This window comes from Microtus oregoni, unplaced genomic scaffold (genome assembly GCF_018167655.1).
Source record: "Microtus oregoni isolate MIOR12 unplaced genomic scaffold, Mior012 000080F_ref0000499, whole genome shotgun sequence".
NCBI lineage: Eukaryota > Metazoa > Chordata > Mammalia > Rodentia > Cricetidae > Microtus > Microtus oregoni.
The window spans coordinates 762,523-781,881 of NW_024544538.1; the positions used below are offsets into that span (position 1 = coordinate 762,523).

The 19,359-nt window shown below is 38.4% G+C and overlaps 1 protein-coding gene across 1 annotated transcript; it reads left to right on the top strand.

Moving 5' to 3' along the window:
* Window positions 1-2,557: 2,557 nt before the first annotated feature.
* On the top strand, window positions 2,558-3,547 carry LOC121441656 (olfactory receptor 1468-like). Its single transcript, XM_041642862.1, has one exon. It carries the CDS (start codon window positions 2,558-2,560, stop codon window positions 3,545-3,547), a length of 990 nt encoding a protein of 329 aa, XP_041498796.1.
* Window positions 3,548-19,359: the final 15,812 nt, after the last annotated feature.

Here is a 19,359-nt window from a genome sequence, read left to right on the forward strand (position 1 = left end):
ATGATCTTAAGTGTCTTTTGGCCATTTGAACTTCTTTTGTTGAGAATTCTCTGTTCAGTTCCGTGCCCCATTTTTTAATTGGGTTAATTAGCATTTTAAAGTCTAGTTTCTTGAGTTCTTTATATATTTTGGAGATCAGAACTTTGTCTGTTGCAGGTTTAGTGACAATCTTCTCCCATTCAGTAGGTTGCCTAAATAAGCATTTCTTGATTTTTGTCTACTATCACCAACTTGTATGGCTTTAATTAATTTACTCAAAATCTAACTTTAGCTTATTTCTCTGTGAAGGAGACATTTTATCCATATCACATTCTTGTTATAAAAATAAATATACAAGGCAGACATAGAACAGTGCCCAGAAGATACACTAGTTTTGCTTTCATGGTTAAATCTTTCCAAACAAAAACTTAAAGTTATGTGTATATTCAAAGAGTTGTGAGGAGGCTGAATTTGTTTCTCCCGAAGTCAATATTTTAGTTTTATGACCAGAGTGAAAATCTAGCAGTTATTCTTGGTTGTATAGAGTTTTTTACATATCAGGAAATTAGAGATTTCCAATAAATCCCAGAAGGGAAACTTGGTCCACAGAGGATGGACGTATGAGTGATTTTTTTTTTAAATAAGATGCCTTGAGTCTTGTTTCCTCAGCCAAAAGTCCAGAAGAAGAGACAGCACTGGTTGAGGTTTTCATCCTTTTAGCTTTACTTTCTATTTTATTTTTCTATTGCGTTCTGTTTTTACTATTGAAGGAGAAAAGGTTGATGTTGTGATTGGGAAAAACATCACTGACTTCTTGGTGAATCAAGTGAAGCCATTTCTGTAAACAACCATATAAGGGAAGGTAAGTACCATAGGAGGGAGATCTCAAACTTAAACAAAAACACTTGCTGCCTATATTCACTACAAACATATTGTGTCAACTTAGTGACTTGAGCATAAAGTGTGACAGATGAAAGACAAAAATACACTTGGTTGTGATGGGTAACACCAGTTTGGAGAGGGTAGATGGGAACAATTAGTTAAATGGAGCTAACTAACATGATATCTTGAAAGTCGAATCAGAAGCGTGTGCTGTCACACTTGATTAATTCAATCTGCATTAATGAAAAGCCTAGATTACATGTACATAATAATATGCCACTTTATTATTTTCAGTACATTCTGTACATATGAAACAGGTGAGTGTTGCCTAGCAGAGGTCCCACCAGACCAGATCCTGCTTGATTTACAATTAGCACATTTATTTGCTAGTATGCAAATGAAGACTGCCAAGGCACTTAGAAAAAAAATGTGTTATTAAATAAGTGCAGCATCCTATCTGTGATCTTGCTCCAACTATTCATTAGTATTAGCAATCTCTTTTTTTGGTCACAGAAGGGGTAAATTTAATATAATACCAGGTAAAATTATAGAAATTTGCACAGAGGCAGTTCCTCTTGTGGAAGCCTGGGAAGACGGTATGAAGACATAGCAGGTCTTCAAATAACAAATGCATGACACAGATCTGCAAACATCATATAGAACAGTCTAGATGAGGTCCACATTGCAAGAAGCTCTTGCAATTTGTATGTCCTTGACCATTTGCTCTGAGGTGTGGCTAAATTAAGTTCTTAGTAAAAACTCAAAGTCACATACTACTACTGACAGTGTCTGACTGGCCAAATAAGTTTTCAGGTGCACTGAAGATGGGTGGGGGTGAAGAAATATTATCACCGCCTACAATACAGTCATGAAGGTGTAAAGCAATACAAAGACATGATGACACAGAGGTCAACAAGTCTGTAAAGTCACGCTGGTTAAGCGCAGATTCCTGACTCCACTGCGTTGACTTTTCTATCAATTTGATCAACATCACCCTGTATGCGTTGATTTTTGTATCTATATATTTGCATTTTGGTAGTCCTATGTAATCTATAAGATTAGGGAGAATATTTGAATAGATACATGCTGTAAAGCAGTTAGTAATGTACCAGCCAAGTGGAAGCCGTAAATAATTACCAACACTTACCCTTTCTTTAGCTTGGCCTCTTCCTATTCAAATGATTCCACTGTACATTGGCTCAGGACATTACATTCTACCTCTACCTCTATGTTGCTTACGTGAGTGGCCATTCACACACAGCTTTCCTGTGGTTCTTCACCGTTTTGCAATGTGAAAAGCGGTGTTTGAATAGGTTTTTCTTTGGAGCTGTCTGTTTGTCTTTCAGATTAGTGAATGATAAAGTTAGCACTTTAGTGTAGTCATAGCTCAGATACAAAGCCAGGCTACTTAGTATGTGCCTGTACATTTCTCATATGACCCATGAAAAATAAAAACTGTTGAAATAGCTCCAGAAAGCTCAGATAACATAGACACCAAGACTGTGAGCTTTAAATACAGAATGTTCCACTTTCCCCCAGTTATCAATTTACCAATATTTACTGATTTCTTACTATGTGCTAGGCCCTCGTTCGACGGCTGTTTCATTTACTAGGGAATGAATGCAACCCTAGGTGTCTGGCTCCAAAGTCTGACTCTCTTCTATAGTCTAGTAATGCACTTATGGGCATTTGTGTCATGTCGCCATTTACCAGGGAAAATAAATTTTCCCTTTTTAGACACAGCAGAACCATGCACCAAGGAAACCGAACTACTATCTCTGGATTCTTCCTCCTGGGACTCGCAGTGGGGTCTGAGCAGCAGCTGCTCATCTTCACAGTGTTTGTATGCATGTATCTGGTCACTATGGTGGGAAACACACTTATCATTCTGGCTATTATCAGTGATACTCAACTCCACAGCCCTATGTACTTCTTCCTTGCCAATCTATCCTTCACTGACATCTGCTTCACGACCACGACAGTCCCTAAATTGCTGGCAGACATTCAAACCCGGAATCCATACATCTCTTCTGAAGGATGCTTTACACAAATGTATTTTTTTATGCTCCTGGTGGACCTGGACAATTTCCTTTTGGCGGCCATGGCATACGACCGCTACATTGCCATCTGTCACCCATTACATTATGTTGCACTGCTAAGTCCCAAGCGCTGTGCCCTGTTGGTTGTGATTCCATGGGTTATCTCTAATCTTGTCTCAGTACTGCATCTCAGTCTACTAAGCCGCTTGCCTTTCTGTGAACGGAGAGTAGTCCCACACTTCTTCTGTGATCTGGAACCCATTTTGAGGCTTGCTTGTTCAGACACTAAAATCAACAACTTGCTCATCCTCGTTGTTGGGGGAGCAGTTATCTTCATCCCTTTCAGTTTCATTCTCCTCTCCTATGCACTTATTGGCACTGCTGTGCTTGCTGTCCCCTCCGTGAAAGGGAAGTGGAAGACATTTTCTACCTGTGGCTCCCACCTCTCAGCAGTGTCCCTCTTCTATGGGTCTATTGTTGGCGTCTACTTTCTTCTTGCTTCTAGCTACTCAGCAGAAAGGGATAAGGTGGCTGCCATCATGTATACAGTTGTAACACCCATGATGAACCCTTTCATCTACAGTCTAAGGAACACAGACATAAAAAGGGCACTGAGGAGGCTACTCAGCAAAAGAAATTTTTTTTGAGTTGGTGAACTCTGCCATATAGACATCTTTAGCAACTTTTAAAAACTGGAAAGACACGAAAAAGATCCAGGACCTAAGGCTACTCTGTACCATTAGCAGTTTTCCTCCCACCAACTTTTTAACTTCAGTTCTGTTCAAAAATTCTAGTTCAGAGTTATTTCATCATAATGAAAAGAATCACTGCAATGAAACAAAACAACAATACTCCTTTATTTTACTTCATATTCTTCATTGCTTACATAAAGTGTCTTCCTTAAATAAATTCATAAATTATAGTCAAGGCTTAATAATTTCCCCCTAATTTTTCAATTGTGTTTTTTTCTTCCTCAATTAGACTTTACATATTAAATTGTAAATATTAAACGAAGAAGGAATGGAAAAAAGGAAGTAAAGAAGAAGAGAGGGGAGATGGGGAAGAGGGAGGGAGGGAAGAAAGGAGGGAGGAAGGAATGATTATTACTTAAAATACCTTTTATAGATGAAACAATGATAATGTTACAATTTATAAAGAATAACTTCTTTCTATAACTCTTTGAGATAAACATTATGGTGTTTTCATGTGCTGTGTATTATGAGAAGAAAGTGCAGAGCCAAAGCACAACAAGTGTCCTGTCCTTCTATGTGCCCTACAGAAGCTCTGTACCAATTAAATTCTTCTGCAGTTCTGCAATTATGACTCCGCACCCCCTATGTTTCCGCACTCACTATGTTTCAACCACTCTTAGCACACTCTCTATTGTAACTACATTGGACAGTTTCTCATTTCTTCAGCAGTCTATGAATTTGCCACACTCTAGTCTTTGTCATTTATGGGACAATACATAAAAATATCTTACTAGTTACAATCCATGTGTTGTCTAAAGAACTCTGAGCTCTTGGAGGAGAGGAGGATGATTATGTTATATTAACCTCACAGCTTTTGCCAGAAGGTAACTCTTGAAATAAAGTAGGTACTCAGTAAGATGAATTGAATGAAATAGACATTTTCCAGAAAAAGAATATGTAGGCTTTTTTCTCTGTTGATTTTTTGTTGGTAATTCTTGATAAATTATCAAATTGTTCTGATCTTCAGTTTTCTTCTAGTACATACTAAGAATTAGTCATGCTAATGTCTATTTCCTATCTACTTCTGTTGATCATAAAGAACAGTTAGTAATTAAATTTGTCTGAGATAGAAGGCTGTAAAAATTTCTATATTAGATAGGTACCAATATTAATTTTTATTTCTGGATGATCACAGGTTGTCATTTTGAAGAATAACTTCTCCTGTCTCTAGTCTTCCTTATAAACCACTTACTTTCCTTTTTAAATTTTAAATTTTTTATTTTTTATGTGTATGTTTTTTGCCATCTTTGTCTGCCCCTCTTAAATACCTGGTGCCATCAGAGGACAGAGGAGGGCATCAGATTCCCTAGAACTGGAATGTGAACCAAGATGTAGGTGTTGGTAATTGAACTCGTGTCCTTTCTTAGTATAACCAGTGCTCACATATCTATCATCTATCTATCTATCTATCTATCTATCTATCTATCTATCTATCTATCTATCTATCTGTTGATTGATTTTATTCTTCTCTCATACAGTACATCTCAATAGCCTCTCCTTCCTCCACTCGTCCCAGTACCCACCCCCTTCCCTTTCCCCAGATCCACTGCTCCTCCATTTCCCTTCAGAAAATAGCAGGTTTCCCAGTGATATCAACTGAACACAGCAGTCAGTTCTCTTAGCCACTGATCTTTCTCTCCAGCCCCCACTGCCATAAGAAGCTTCTCTGACTAAAGTTGGGAGCAATACAAATCTGGCAATATAAACAGAAATGTTTGGCAAGACCATTTATCAAAACAATATCAATAAATTGTCCCTTAGAATTTATGACATCCCTAGCCATGGGATTTGGACATATTTCTAGCACCAGGTATAAATTTCTTCCCATGGATTAGGGTTCAAGGCCAATGCAGAGAGTTATTGGTAAGTCTTATAAAGGCATTATTGCATCAGTGGATATATCCTGCCTGATAGTCAGTCACGTAGCACCCAGGGTCTAGGGCTGGGTAATGCCACTGATGTCTTTCCTTCAAAATGAAGCTAACCAGCAGGGAGCCTTTTCTGATCACTTCAAGATCAATTTCTATGTGTCCTGCAACCAAAATATATAGTGTCTTCAGCAATAGAGTCTCATGTAGTTATGGCAGGCAACCAAGAGCAATAGAAAAAGCCTGTCTGGTTGTTGGTGCTTCTTGAGCTTCTCTAACTGATTACTTATAAGGAGATAACCTGAGAATGATACTGACATTTTCATTTAATAGCCCATAGGAACAATGTTGTTCATTAATGTTTGGAACTTATGTTCAAATTTCTTTTAAAAAGTATATATTTTGATTTATAAACTCATGGGGTTTCAGAAGGCTTCTCCTTACTTAGTTTTGTTTAACCCATTTCCAATCCCTCCTCTTTGTCACACCCCATGTCCCCATCTCTGCTTAAGCTTTAAGCTCCCAGTATTATTCTTTCCCCATTATTCCATATGAAATATGTCCTACTATCTCGTTTTTATATTTTAACTCTCATTGCAAGATCATATGTTCCCATGAAGCACCTTCATTTCACACACACACACACACACACACACACACACACACACACACACCCCACATATTTCAAATAATTATTTGTTTGCTGTCCAACAGGCTATATATTAAGTATACTCTTTTCAAAAATTATTTTATTTAGAATTTTTTGTATTATTATTTTGATCACATTCAATCCTCACCATCAACTTCTCCCAGGTCCTCCTCAATTTCATGTTCTCTATTTTTCTTTTTCAAAGTCTCAATAAAAAAACCAAGTAAGACAAAAAAAAATACCAAAACAAAACAAAAACTGCACACACACACATCCAACCAATCAAATAACCAACCAAACAAAAATAAATAAAAACAAAGGCAAAAAACAAAACCCACTACCACCACCACCAAAAATGTGGAGTCCATTTTGTGTTGGCCAACTACTCCTGAGCAAGAAACATGCCGTGGAGTTTGCTTGATTTACCCAGTGAAACTCTAGTGAAGAAAACTATTTTTGCACAGCATATGTCAGCACGAGTAGCTTCTTGGTTAGTACTGTTAAATATTAGAAGTGGAATTTAGCAAAAAAATGATACTACATATAAAATGGACTTTCCCTGATTTTGGTACTGAGAACAGTCAATGCTGTGGGTTGTGTGTGTGTGGATGTACATGTACACACATGAGAGAGAAAGAAAGAAAGAGAAAGGAACCCACAGAAGTGAATAAAACACCAAAGTATTAAGAAAAAATGGAAAAGAACTTGTTTTTAACTGCTGCAACCCAGCTGATTTTCAACCAAAAGAGTGGCAATAATAATTACATAGGCAGGAAGGACCACCAGCAGAGGGATTGATCTACAACAGAGAGCTCAATTGGTTGAAGCTTTCAACGAAAAAACAAAAACAAAAAAAGAAATTGAAAAATGAATGATTCATTCTATGAGTGTCAAAACAGAAAGATCAAAACTGAGGAAGTAGCATAAAATGAGCTTATGACTTGGCTGCATAAAAGTGAAACATAAAAATTGTGCCCGCTACAATCCTGTATGCATAACTCAATTCATGAAGCATATAAATACTAGTGGTATATAATAATAACAAGACTTGATGGCAGACCATTTATATGCCTGTGCTATAAAGTTTCTAAATAAGGGAATCTAGAGGATAGCATTCAGTAGCAACAAAGAGCAAAAAAACCAGCATTTAGATCATACAAGAGGAAGAAAGAACACTGTCTTTGTTAAAATATTCACCAGTACCTTGAGGCAGTGACTGAGTACACACACAAACCTGCAAAGGATATTCAGAGAGGAGACACACAATGGCTCAATAATAAGACTAATACTGATACATGACAAGTAATCAAAGTTTCTTAAGAGAGGGATTACATATATTAAAATAGATATCTCTAAAAGAAAAACTTGGGTGTAGGGGACATTTGGACTCCCAGATAGAACAGAGTTTGCTACTGAATTTTGAAATCAAATTGTGCTTCTTTGGGGTATATTTCTCCACAACTATCACATCTTCTTAGCTCAAAAATAAAAGCATCATACAGATAGAAATAACAGTAGTTAGCATTTCTTTATGAACACCTATGTACATTTATAGGCAATAGCACAGATATCATCCTGAAATATTGAATCTTGATAAAAAGAAGAATGTAGGTTTATATTTCTAGGCATGTGGATCAGAGATACTCCTTTTGTTCTCATAATAAATAAATAAATAAATAATTTGGGGTATCATGTGAAACAAATCATTCCATTGTTTCAAAAACAATAGTTCCATAACCATCAAATGCCACACAGGAACATGGCCTTGTTTTCCTCTGTAATAAATGCTTTGTTAAGTTCTCAAACTCATCGTACACATAGCCTGACTTTGAAGAAAATAACCCAAAACTTGTCAAAAATAGAGTGCTTCTTTTTCTCACAAATTGTTATGATTTTAGCATTTTCTAATTCATTTATATTTGCTATTTTCTAATGCATGGTTATGATTGCTTATTACGTTAATTAATGAATTCCATAGAAATTTACCAAGGACCTTGCCTTGATCACATGATTTGAATTCTTCAATAAGATGGTGGCACAAATGTAAAAGATACAGATTACTTTCATTATTTTCCCCCTCTGTCCTGCCGCCAAGTTGATCAATTGATCCCTCATGTTCTCCTCCCCTACACACCTCCCCTGTTCCCATTTTACCCAGTAGATTTCATCTATTTTCCCTTCCCAGGGAAATCCTTGCATCCCTTTTAGGGTCTTCTATGTTACCTAGCTTCTCTGGGGCTGTGGACTGTAACCTGGTTGATAGAAGGGGAAATTTGGGGGTTAGGGAGAAACTTGGTGCCAGAGAAACTCCCAGAAATTCACAAGGATGACCACAGCTAAGACTTCTAGCAGTAGTGGAGAGGGTGCCTGAACTGGCCTCTCTTGTAATCAGATTGGTGATTACCCCAATTGTCATCATAGAATCTTCATCCAGTAACTGGTGGAAGCAGATGTAGAGATCACAGTGATGTGGGATTCCTCTCTGTATGCTGTGAATGTGTTTCATTACCATTGGTTAATAAAGAAGTTGCTTTGACCTATGGCAGAGTAGAATACAGCAAGGAGGAAAATCCAGGCAGAGATAGATGAGGAAAGAAGGCAGAGTCTCAGACCCCATGTAGCTGTTGAAGGAGAAGAATGCCAGAATCTTACTGGTAAGTCACAGCCTTGTGACCATACACAGATTAATAGAAATGGGTTAATTTCTATAGTATAGGGCCAGTTCAGGCGCCCTCTCCTCAGCTGCTCAATGACAGGGCAGGGAACCCTGACTGCTCTTTGGACTGGAGGGGGAGAGAGAATGGGGGAAGGGGAGGGAAATGGGAGGAGGGGAAAAGGTGAAAATTTGTAATAATAATGATAATAATAATAATAATAATAATAAAATAAATGGGTTAATTTGAGATGTAAGAGCTAGCTAGGAATGTGCTTGAGTTGTTGGCCAAACCATGTTGTAAGTAATATAGTTTTTGTGTGGTCATTGGAGTCTGGATGGTGAGGAAATGAAAGCGTAGTCTCCGTTTACACTACAGCCAAGCTCTGGGCTGATTTTCAGGAGTCTGATCGAAGAGAGGGAGGAGGAACTGTATGAGCAAGGATGATCAAGATCATGATGGGAAAATCCACAGAGACAGCTGACCTGATCTAATGCAAGCCCCCGAACTCTGAACAAATGTCTAGGGAGTCTCCATGGGACCTACCTAGGCCCTCTGCATGTGGATGACAGTTGCGTAGTTTGGTATGTTCGTGAGAACTCTAGCAATGGGATTGGGACATGCTCCTGGTGCATGAGCTTACTTTTTGGAACCTATCTCGCATGCAGGAAGTCCTCTTCCATCCTCGATAAAGAGGCAAGGGGAGGAGCTTGGTTCTGCCTCAACGTGATATGCCATGCTTTGCTGACTTCCATCGTAGCCCTGCACTTTTCTGAACAGAAGAGAATTGGATAGGGGTATAAATGGGTGTTTTGGGAGGGAATGGGAAGAGAGGAGGGAGGGGAAACTGTGGTTGGTGTGTAAAAGAAACAAAAAAAATAATAAGAAATATAGATTCCATCTAGATGCATAGTTCCTTCATCTTTAGCTCCCAGTAAGGCTTTGGGATCCAGTGTTTTAAGACTTCTCAGGATCTCAAACTGAATTTCTCTGTACTTTGGGATGGAGTCATTTTTGATATAGTGTTGAGTAAAACATCATGGCCATGAAGTTGAATTTTCTGTCCAATAAGATACCATATTTGTTCACATATTGCCTTTTTACACAATGCTACACTCAAGTACCAGGAGATCCATCTGGAGGGGTAAGTGTGTGCCTGCCTGGCAGGCTGGCCGCCCCAGGAATGGAGTACAGGAACCCTCCAATCCCCTAAACTTTCTGGCCATTCAGTCGGGCTTCTCCCCGCCTACTGGCTTTCTCTATTTATCCCATACTAGCTTGCCCCCAAGCACTCCTATCTACGGGGTTCTTAGATCTATTACCACAGCCTACTTCAGGAAGGAGGGGATCTGAGAGCCAATTCCAGTGCTGAGGGGACCTAAGAGAGGGCAGAAGAAGAAAAACCCCCAACTACACAATGCTACACTGCCGTGCACCGCTCCCCCATCTGCGCTCTATGCGCTAGAACCCAGTTTGTCAGCTTCGGGCAAGGGGCTGGAGGTTGAGGAAACACATGCAGAGACAGACTGACACAGGGACCTCCAATCACTGGTACAAAAGCCCCTCTTTAATAGCACCATGGAGGCTTAAATAGCCTGCAGTCAATGGCCAACAGGTGAAAATTCCATCCTCTGATCCTCTAGGCAAAACATAGCTTTTAGTAACTTCAATTAGAAGGCTCTAGCAGGGAAGAGCATCTGAAGTACAGGACTCAATTAGTCCCAACACTATACTCCCGCTAAAATATTACAGTTTCCCAAAATGTGTATTTATTTAGTTTTTAAAAATATATTTTATTAATTCATTGATAATTTCAACCATGCATAGAATATATTTTCATTATACCTATTCCACACTCAACTCTCTCACTCCTTCATAGTTCACCCCACTTCTCCACACATTTTTCAACTTTATGTCCTATTATTTCATGCCCAACTGAGTTTCAGTTTTTGTTGCCATTGTATGCATGGGTGTGGGGGCAATTTGCCAGAGCATGGTCGATCTACCAGAGACCACATTCATTAGAGAACCAGATCTTCATTCCGCTAGGAGTCAACTATCAATAGTACCTCACCCATGCATTGGGGACTCATGAGTTCTTCCTCCTCCTTGCTAGAATTTTGACAGGCTTGATCTTGTGCTGATTGTAGACAGGCAGCCATAGCTCTGTATGAGTTCATGGATAAGCCAGTCCTGACAAGTCCAGGATACTCTGTTTCATCCTTTGCTCCAATACCCCTGGCTCTCATAGTCTTTCTTTCCCTCTTCAAAAATATTCTCTGAGCCTTAGGAAGGCTGGGAGGGATGTGATATACTCGCACACTATAGGCACATATCCTCACCACCAGTGCATATTTCTTAAAACTAGGCAATTCAGACATATCCCAAGAAAGTGTTCCTCATTCTCTCAGCATTCACTTCAGTGAGTGTTGTATAAAAGGAACACATAGGAGCACAAAGGAATAGAGCTGGAATAATTATTCAGTATAGGAAAATTCATGGATTTCTAGGAGGAGAATTAAAAGCCACAAAAATGAGGTATTATTTTTTATTTCATAATTGCCAAAGGAATCTTTGCTAACACTCTCATGCCTCTGAAAATAGATTTTATAATTACTCTTCAAATATTGATATAAAAGCTTGATTGGATGTTGGAGAAAAGAAGAAAGAGCATTGTTAGAGTTGGACAAAGCCAGAATCCCTATACTAGGATATGTTTCTCATGATTCAAGACCTAATAATTATCTTCATGGGCATCAAGGAACCAAGCACTACGTACTAGGCGAACTGTATCTTCAAGGCATCTTCAAGTGTCTACCCAAATAGCATAGGTTGTAGAAGAATGATAGATTTCTCAATTATCAACCCCACCCCCTCCACACACTAACTCTCTATTTCTCTCTCTCTCTCTTTCTCTCTCTCTCTCTCTCTCTCTCTCTCTCTCTCTCTCTCTCTCTCTCTCCCTGTCTCCCTCTCCCTCTCCCTCTTCCTCTCTCTCCACACACACACATTCACACCCACACACTACAAAAATTACCCAGAATACTGTGTGAGTATGACTTCAGCAGCTAAACAGTATGGCCACAGACTTCAGTCACAGTTGGCCTTTGGGGAAGTTGATGGCTTCAAAGCTGTGTCCACTGAAGCCATCTCCACCTCTCTGCAGCTTCTAGTTGGAATGAAGCATCTGGATTCTGGAGGAGGAGTCAATGAAGAAGCTGTGCAGTGAAGGCTTCCGGGTCTACTCCACAGAAATCCCTTCACAACAATAAAACAGACTTAGTGGGAAAAGAGCTTGATTTGTAGTCTCAGAGGCCTGTCAGTGAAAGCTTACCCTAGATTTGAGTATCTTAGAAGTTCTTGACCATGGCTGTTCATTTGAGCCCAACTTCATGACAAGATATATTTTTTTTCAAAGATTTCTACAAGTGGACCTTCACGATAAATTTTTTATTTGAAAGCATAAGCAACTTTATTAGGTTTTAATTTTTATTAAAATGCACACTAAGTTTAAGTGAACAGATCAATGAGTGGGAACAAATTGTGTATTTCCCTGTAACTGCCATTTCAGAATTGAATCCAGAGCACTTTCCTCACTCTCTAATAGGATCTCTTCCCATATCTCGGTCAGTTGCTCCAAGCCTGGCCTAACATGATCAACTTTCTGCCATTGTATGCTAATTTTATGGAATTTCATAGAACTTAAGCAATTCACAGAGTATCAGGTACAGATCTCTTTTAAAACATTCCAAGTGATTTTTGATAGATAATATATTTGGTGAACTAATGATATACAAAATCTCACTCAGGATACAGTCAAGCATGTGGTTATGAAAGGCATATAAGCTAAAATGTCCATGCCCTAGAAAAATTATTAGTAAAATTAAGTCAACAAAAGCATTTTTGTGAACAATTTTAACTGATTCTTTAGAAATTTCATATCATCTGCCCCAATCCCACTCATTTCCTAGTCCCTCCACATCAACCTTTGTGCAGCTCCCCCACTAAAGAAAGTTAAAAATAAAAATTGTAACATGAAGGGAGGGCCTGCTTGTTTGTTTGTGTTTTCTGTCCTGCCCAGTACCCCACTACTGTTTAGCTCCAAAGAAACTCACACATAGGTCTCCATAAATTATAAGCTGATTGGCCCATTAGCTCTAGCCTCTCACTGGCTAACTCTCACATCTTGATTAACCCATTTTTCTGATCTATGTTAGCCATGTGGCTCAGTACCTTTTTTCAGTGGAGCAGATTACATCCTGCAGCTTCGGTGGTCTGGGCAGGAGTGGGAGGAATCAACTTCCTCCTTCCCAGTATTCTCCTGCTCTCATTACATCATTTCTACTTCCTGTTTGGTTTTCCCGCCTATACTTCCTGCCTGGCAAATCAGCATTTATTTAAAACATGATTGACAGAATACAGACAATTCTCCCACACCAAAAAATATTAATAAAAAAGTACTTTGCTCTTCTGTCTTTCCTCTCTTTCTATCACCTCTTCATTTGTCTTAGTGGGCAAGGGAGAGCTGGTTCTGCCACTCACCTGAGGGGGCAGTCCCAATGGACGTCTGTACTGACCTACTTAGCAGCCACCCAGGCCCAAGGCCCACATCCACTGCTTTGAGTTGGTCTACCCCAGCACCTACCCCACCTACTGGATCATGAGAAGGAACGGGTCCAGTGAAAGCAGAACTGCAGCTTCTCCATACTTGGGTCAACAGCAGGATATTCGAGAGGAGTTTTAGAAAGGGTCCAGTATTGATGATGTACCCAAAGCCATAGGCCTTGAACCAGGCCAACAACTAATTACAATGAACAAAATTATTTTTATTAAATTCTAAAGTGTTTGGGCACCAAACATTATAAAATGAACACTGAAAGTTATATTTAGTTACATGTTGGAAATATCTATTAAATAGTCAATTCCTGCACAGCTAAGTGAAATGACTATCTCTCAAATTACCAAATAAAAATGCATTTCTATTTAAAATTTGCACTCAGAGGAAAGATAACCAGATAGTGCAATGTGTTATTTAGCAACTGCAGTCTGGGAATAAATATCAGGTCAGGTCTGGAGTTGCAGATCCATTTTCACAGTCTCCATCATAAGCACCGTGATAGGACCTACTGCCATGAGCTGCATCTTTAAGGCTGTGCACAAGGCCAATTACTGGTTGCCAGGGAGCAATGATCTGGACTCAATCAGTAACTTCATAGGTATAATTGTTTCTTTATTCCCAAGATTCACTGTGTGAAAAGCAAGACTTTTAAAGTTGGTTTGTAGCTTTAAAATCCTAGGATCTGTTATAATAAATTTCTTAATGAAACATTGGTAACTAACTGGGATGCTTAACAATAGCTTGTAACATTTGTAAATAAGATCAAAACCAAACTCCAAATTTCATTAGAGCCATCTGAGAGTTGAAGTTTTTCTAAGTTTCTAGTGGGACAAGAGGACTTATGATAGGAGTAGGACCTTGTTCTGTATTTTGTTCTCTTAACACCACATATACTCTTTGTACACTATATAGCACTGTATATTATCTTTAATGCTATTCCAGGATTCATACAGAAAGCCAAATAAGATGTCAAACTTTATTCAAAAATATTATACCACAAAGCAGGTGCGTTGGCTTTACATCTTTTCCTTATTATTATGCAAGAAAAGAAAGGTCTAGAGAAATAACATTAGATCAGGAAGGTTTATAAGCAAGAAATTTTTTTCTCTTCTCCCTAGCAAAGTGGAGGTTTATGAACCACTTACTGAACAGACATTTGAACTCTAAATCCAAGTTAACTTAATAAGAGTCCGTGCTAGCATATCTGGAAATTCAATGGGTCTTGAAATTCACATACAGAAGAAAATATGTGGGGAACGAGGTCTACAGAATCTTGTTAATTGGGTTTTTTTTAAAGCCACATATATATTTAACCACAATATAAAAGTAACGAATTATAACAGTCATATCACTGTGTTTATGAGTCTTCATACTGGCAAGAATATTATAAAATTATCAAAATAAAAAAATTGCCTTGAAAAAATATATAAAACAAAATTCTAATGTACATTCATCTCTGCTCTCAGACTGAAGGTGTTGGCATTGAGATCGAATATAATTATTCAGAGTGTGGACTATATGATTCTGGGAAGACCCTTTGTTTAGACTGTGCCTCAGATATCAATGCAAACCTTAGCTGAGATGGGGCCACGGACCCAGACTTGACCCTTGGCAGCAGTTCTCTTCAGACCATATAAATCTTTTGTCTTTATCTCCATTCCATGGCTTTGAATGTGAAGAGGAGTGGCTGACCCAAGAGCGCCTGCGTTGTTCCTAAGAGTCTAAATTTAAAATGTGGAGATGGTTTATTTCTGCGGTTGATTACCTTCATTTTCCCTTCATATTTTGTGTGTTTTCAATCGTAATTGAAATTGGGGTTGGGGACTATGGTTATATATTACAATAGGGTGTTAGGTATAACTTAGAGGTATGCCTGCCTAGGGGTAGGAATATTTGGGCTGAGTTTTGAAGATATTTTCCAGTTTTACTTATTTTTATTTTCCAGTTTTATAATATGAATTCTAAATGAAAATTTCTTTGATCAAAAAAAAAAACAAAATTCTCTTAATAATGAGTAAAAGATGTATGAATCTAAATCTGACAAATTTCAAATAGTATTAACGTGGTCAAAGGACCATTCATGGTCAGTATGATCCTTTTGTATCTCTCGCCTCTGTCATTTTCCCGGCCCATGCAGGCTCAGACAAACACTACCCTTGGAGAAAACCTCTAGACCTCACTTAACTAGGACAGACTCTGATCAACTTTAAGGGACTTTTAGGGATTACTGAAGTGGGGAGATGCAGGCTTGATGCTGTTCCCCAAAGAGTACGGAGGTAGATGATGTTCCTCTGAGCATAGAGTACAGAGGAGGTTCAGCTAAAGAAGTCTGGAACAACTGGGGAGCTGTTTGGGCAGCATGAACCCCTCTCATCTGGCCTCTGGGTCGGACTGTTTGTGCATGGTAGGACTGCGCCATCCCTGTTGAAAATAACTGTTAAAAACAAATGCCAATTTTCCAACTGTGCTAGCAACAGCTCAGTGACTCAGTGGACCAGGCAAGGAGGCTGCTCTGGGCTCAAGTTCTGTCTTCAACTCTGACATTTTTCTACATCAACTTACCTTCCCACACACGAAGCATCAGAGGATTAGCTATTAAAAGCAAGACATTTTTCTCGCTCATTACAGCCTGCACTACAAAATGTCCAGAGATGCAAGGAGTCCTGTTTTCACCATTACTGTAGAAACCATTTCGGGTGGCTTTGGAAGAAAACGCAATTATTTTCCTTTCTGTCAGTGTTCCCACACTCACCTAGAGATGAGAGCACCCTATTAAAATGGACTCATCATCTTCTGAGTGAGGCCAGTGATGACCTTTTCCGACCTGTGGGTGGGATGCTGGTCCTTGAGTCCTCATGATGAGAAGACAGGGTCACCAGGGACACAGGTAAAATTAGACAGCACTGAGTCACTGCCATGTTTATGATCTTTGCAGGAAAAGAAAACTTTGCAGAGAAGAAAGTAAATGCGTCAGGCAGAGCCCATCCCTTTCACCAGTGCCCAGAGCCCATGTGGTCCTGATTGCCATGGGTCCCTTTGCCTGATCCACTCCTGGACAGTTCCCATGCCCTTTGGGTCTGGGGTAGCTTATAAACTAGATCTGTCTATCCGCAGAGCTTGCCCAGAAAGACACCCTTAGCTCTACCACACTGATGCTGAAATCGTGGCCTAGGAGCAAAGTCCTCAGTCATTATGGCTCTGAAACAACATTGGTGTTGGTGTCAGCTTGCTATCCTGCATATTTCACTAAACTTTGTTCTTGCCAGCGACTGCTGAGTCTCATTGCTTGAACCAGGCCCACCTTCTCTCTGTTCCCAAGAAAACTAGGTAAATAGTGTTGGTTACTCAGCACAAGCTCTCTCTCATAAATTCCCTGTCAGCATCCAAACATGATGCATCAGCACCATCTGGCACCATGAGCAATCATATTATCCCCCAAGATGGATATCAAGAATAGATCAGAAACAATAACTTTTATGGTAATATTTTTGCAGTATACTGGGTTTCTGATATTGAGGTATCTGCATGTCAATGACATATCTACTTTACAATCTTTTAACTACAGTTTTTAATTTTGTGAACATAGTAGATTTTAAGAAGAGAGACAAAGCTCTTAGAGCTCAGTCTTTAGGGTCAAAATGATAATGTATTTCAGACAGGACACCATATTTCTATTCAAGGCAACTTATAGAGTTGAATACATAGTATTTTTTATAGATCTCAAAGGTTTAGTCTACATCCTAATGATGAAGAAAAGAGAGGGTAAAGGTACGATTGCCAATTTTCTTTCTGGGATAACTCCTTTTCTGGATTTTCATTTTGTTGTAATAGAAAGACTAGGATAGGGAACACTACAAAATTTCATGTTCCATCAAGCAGTTTTTCTTACCATTTCTCTTTACTCACAAAAATAAAATATACCAGGTCAATCCAATCTTGTTATGGCTAGCCAAGCATGGTTCAATGCCGACAAAACTTAGCTATGTATTCCCATTGAAAAGGCTCTAACATAGACTGTGTACAAGATACCATAAAGGAACTATTCATACAAAGACATAATTCTTAATGCAAAGTTTCGTTGACCATACAGTGTTTTCCAATTAGCAATACATGTTTTCAGCTTTTAGGGATTTCATTCTCTTTTCCTTCTTCTTCTTCTTCTTCTTCTTCTTCTTCTTCTTCTTCTTCTTCTTCTTCTTCTTCTTCTTCTTCTTCTTCTTCTTCTTCTTCTTCTTTTTTAAATTTAGATACTTTGTGTGCTGTGGGCCATATCGTGAAAAAAACAGGAAATAGAAGAAAATGTGTGGTCATTTTAAAGACCACTCCTGGGGAAAAGTTTTCTTCCTGGAACAATTTTATAGCAAACATCAGTTATTTGACCACCTGCTTTACCAATGACGCAAATGCCACGATCTCAGGCATCTGGGCAAATTATTACACTTTCCCAAGTCAAGCGGGGCCTCTCAATGTTGTCATCCTTGAAGACATGTAATAAAAATGTCACGATCTGCTTCCTTCTTGAGTAAGAGACAAGCCTAGGTTACCATGACACCAAACAATTTAATAAAAAGGTAAAAAATTCAATCAATCAATCAATCAATCAGCCAGTTCTTCCAAACAGATCACACAACTTAGTAGGCACAATATAACGTATTTTTCCATGTCTTAAAGGCAAAACCCACTTTTAGGAAAGAACGTACTTATTTTTCAAGTTTCCCATTTAAATAGATATTTCCAATAGCAATGTTAATGCTGCAAAAATGAGTTGATAAGTGTTCTAAAATCCCCCACATAGATGAATACCTCTTTGCAATTTCAGTTGCCTTTAAGTTTCAAGCTTCTAATGCTAATGAAAATTTATTAAATGGTTCTCCACTTTAAGCAAGTGGAGAACCATTTATTAAATATTGACGGTACAGAACCAGTCAAATTCTTAGTTCCACCTATTTGGGACAGTAGTATATACTTGTAAAAGAAGACAGGATAAGTTTCTGACTGGAATGATCCATCTTCCTAGTGTCTTGTCCCAGATATTTTCCTACCTATCTTTTCTAAATGACACTGTCCCTCTATTATGTTATTATCACAAAATTATTTGATGTATTACAGAGCCAAACATAAAACAAGATAAACAGAAAGCCTTCGGTAAGGCTAATGTGCAAAGTATATATAATCATCATTGTACCCTGGTAAGAGATGACCCACAAATTATCTTAGACCCACATAGGAACAAAAGCAAAGGGACAAGAGTCACGAAGCTTGCAAGTGTATTATTAAACAAAATTTTCATAAGAAATAGCTTTCCTGGTATTAAATCCAAACAGAAAATTGTGCTGTCTTTGTAAACCAGGAAAATATAAAGAATGTTGTTCTCGTGTTTCTTCGCAGTGCAATACAATAAGGAACTGTTTCCATAGGACTAATATTGATGATAATCTTTAATGAAGGCTGATAACATAACGTCAAAGAATAATGCAATTAAAGTAATTCTACAAAAAGGGAAAATAAATTGGTCTGAATGGACAGTTCTCTGGTGATTTAGTGTAATTATTAAATTGTAAATCTGGAGGTTCAAACGAAACATATGTCATTGAAGTTGTTATACTTTTTTTCTGTCACAATGCAGCTTCACATAATATACAAAAAGCAAAAGATAAAGTCATACTTTCATATGATAAATTGATGCAAACATTTTCCAAGTTTACAGTTAAGGAGAAAACTGAAATTTTGATGGTTGTTTAAGTCTATTTGCGGTAGCTAAATCTCTTACCTGACTTCATGGAACATTTCTGAACAGATGGCCACAAGTTTTGAATTTTCCAGAATATGGAAGAATCCCCAAATTCTCCTCCATGACCCAATATGTTTGTGTTTTAAAATATTTTATTTACATCATTCAATTATTTTAAGTATATTCA

Bases quoted from the DNA above. Each gene is read 5' to 3' on its own strand.
- LOC121441656 (XM_041642862.1), top strand. From the start codon at position 2,558: ATGTCGCCATTTACCAGGGAAAATAAATTTTCCCTTTTTAGACACAGC.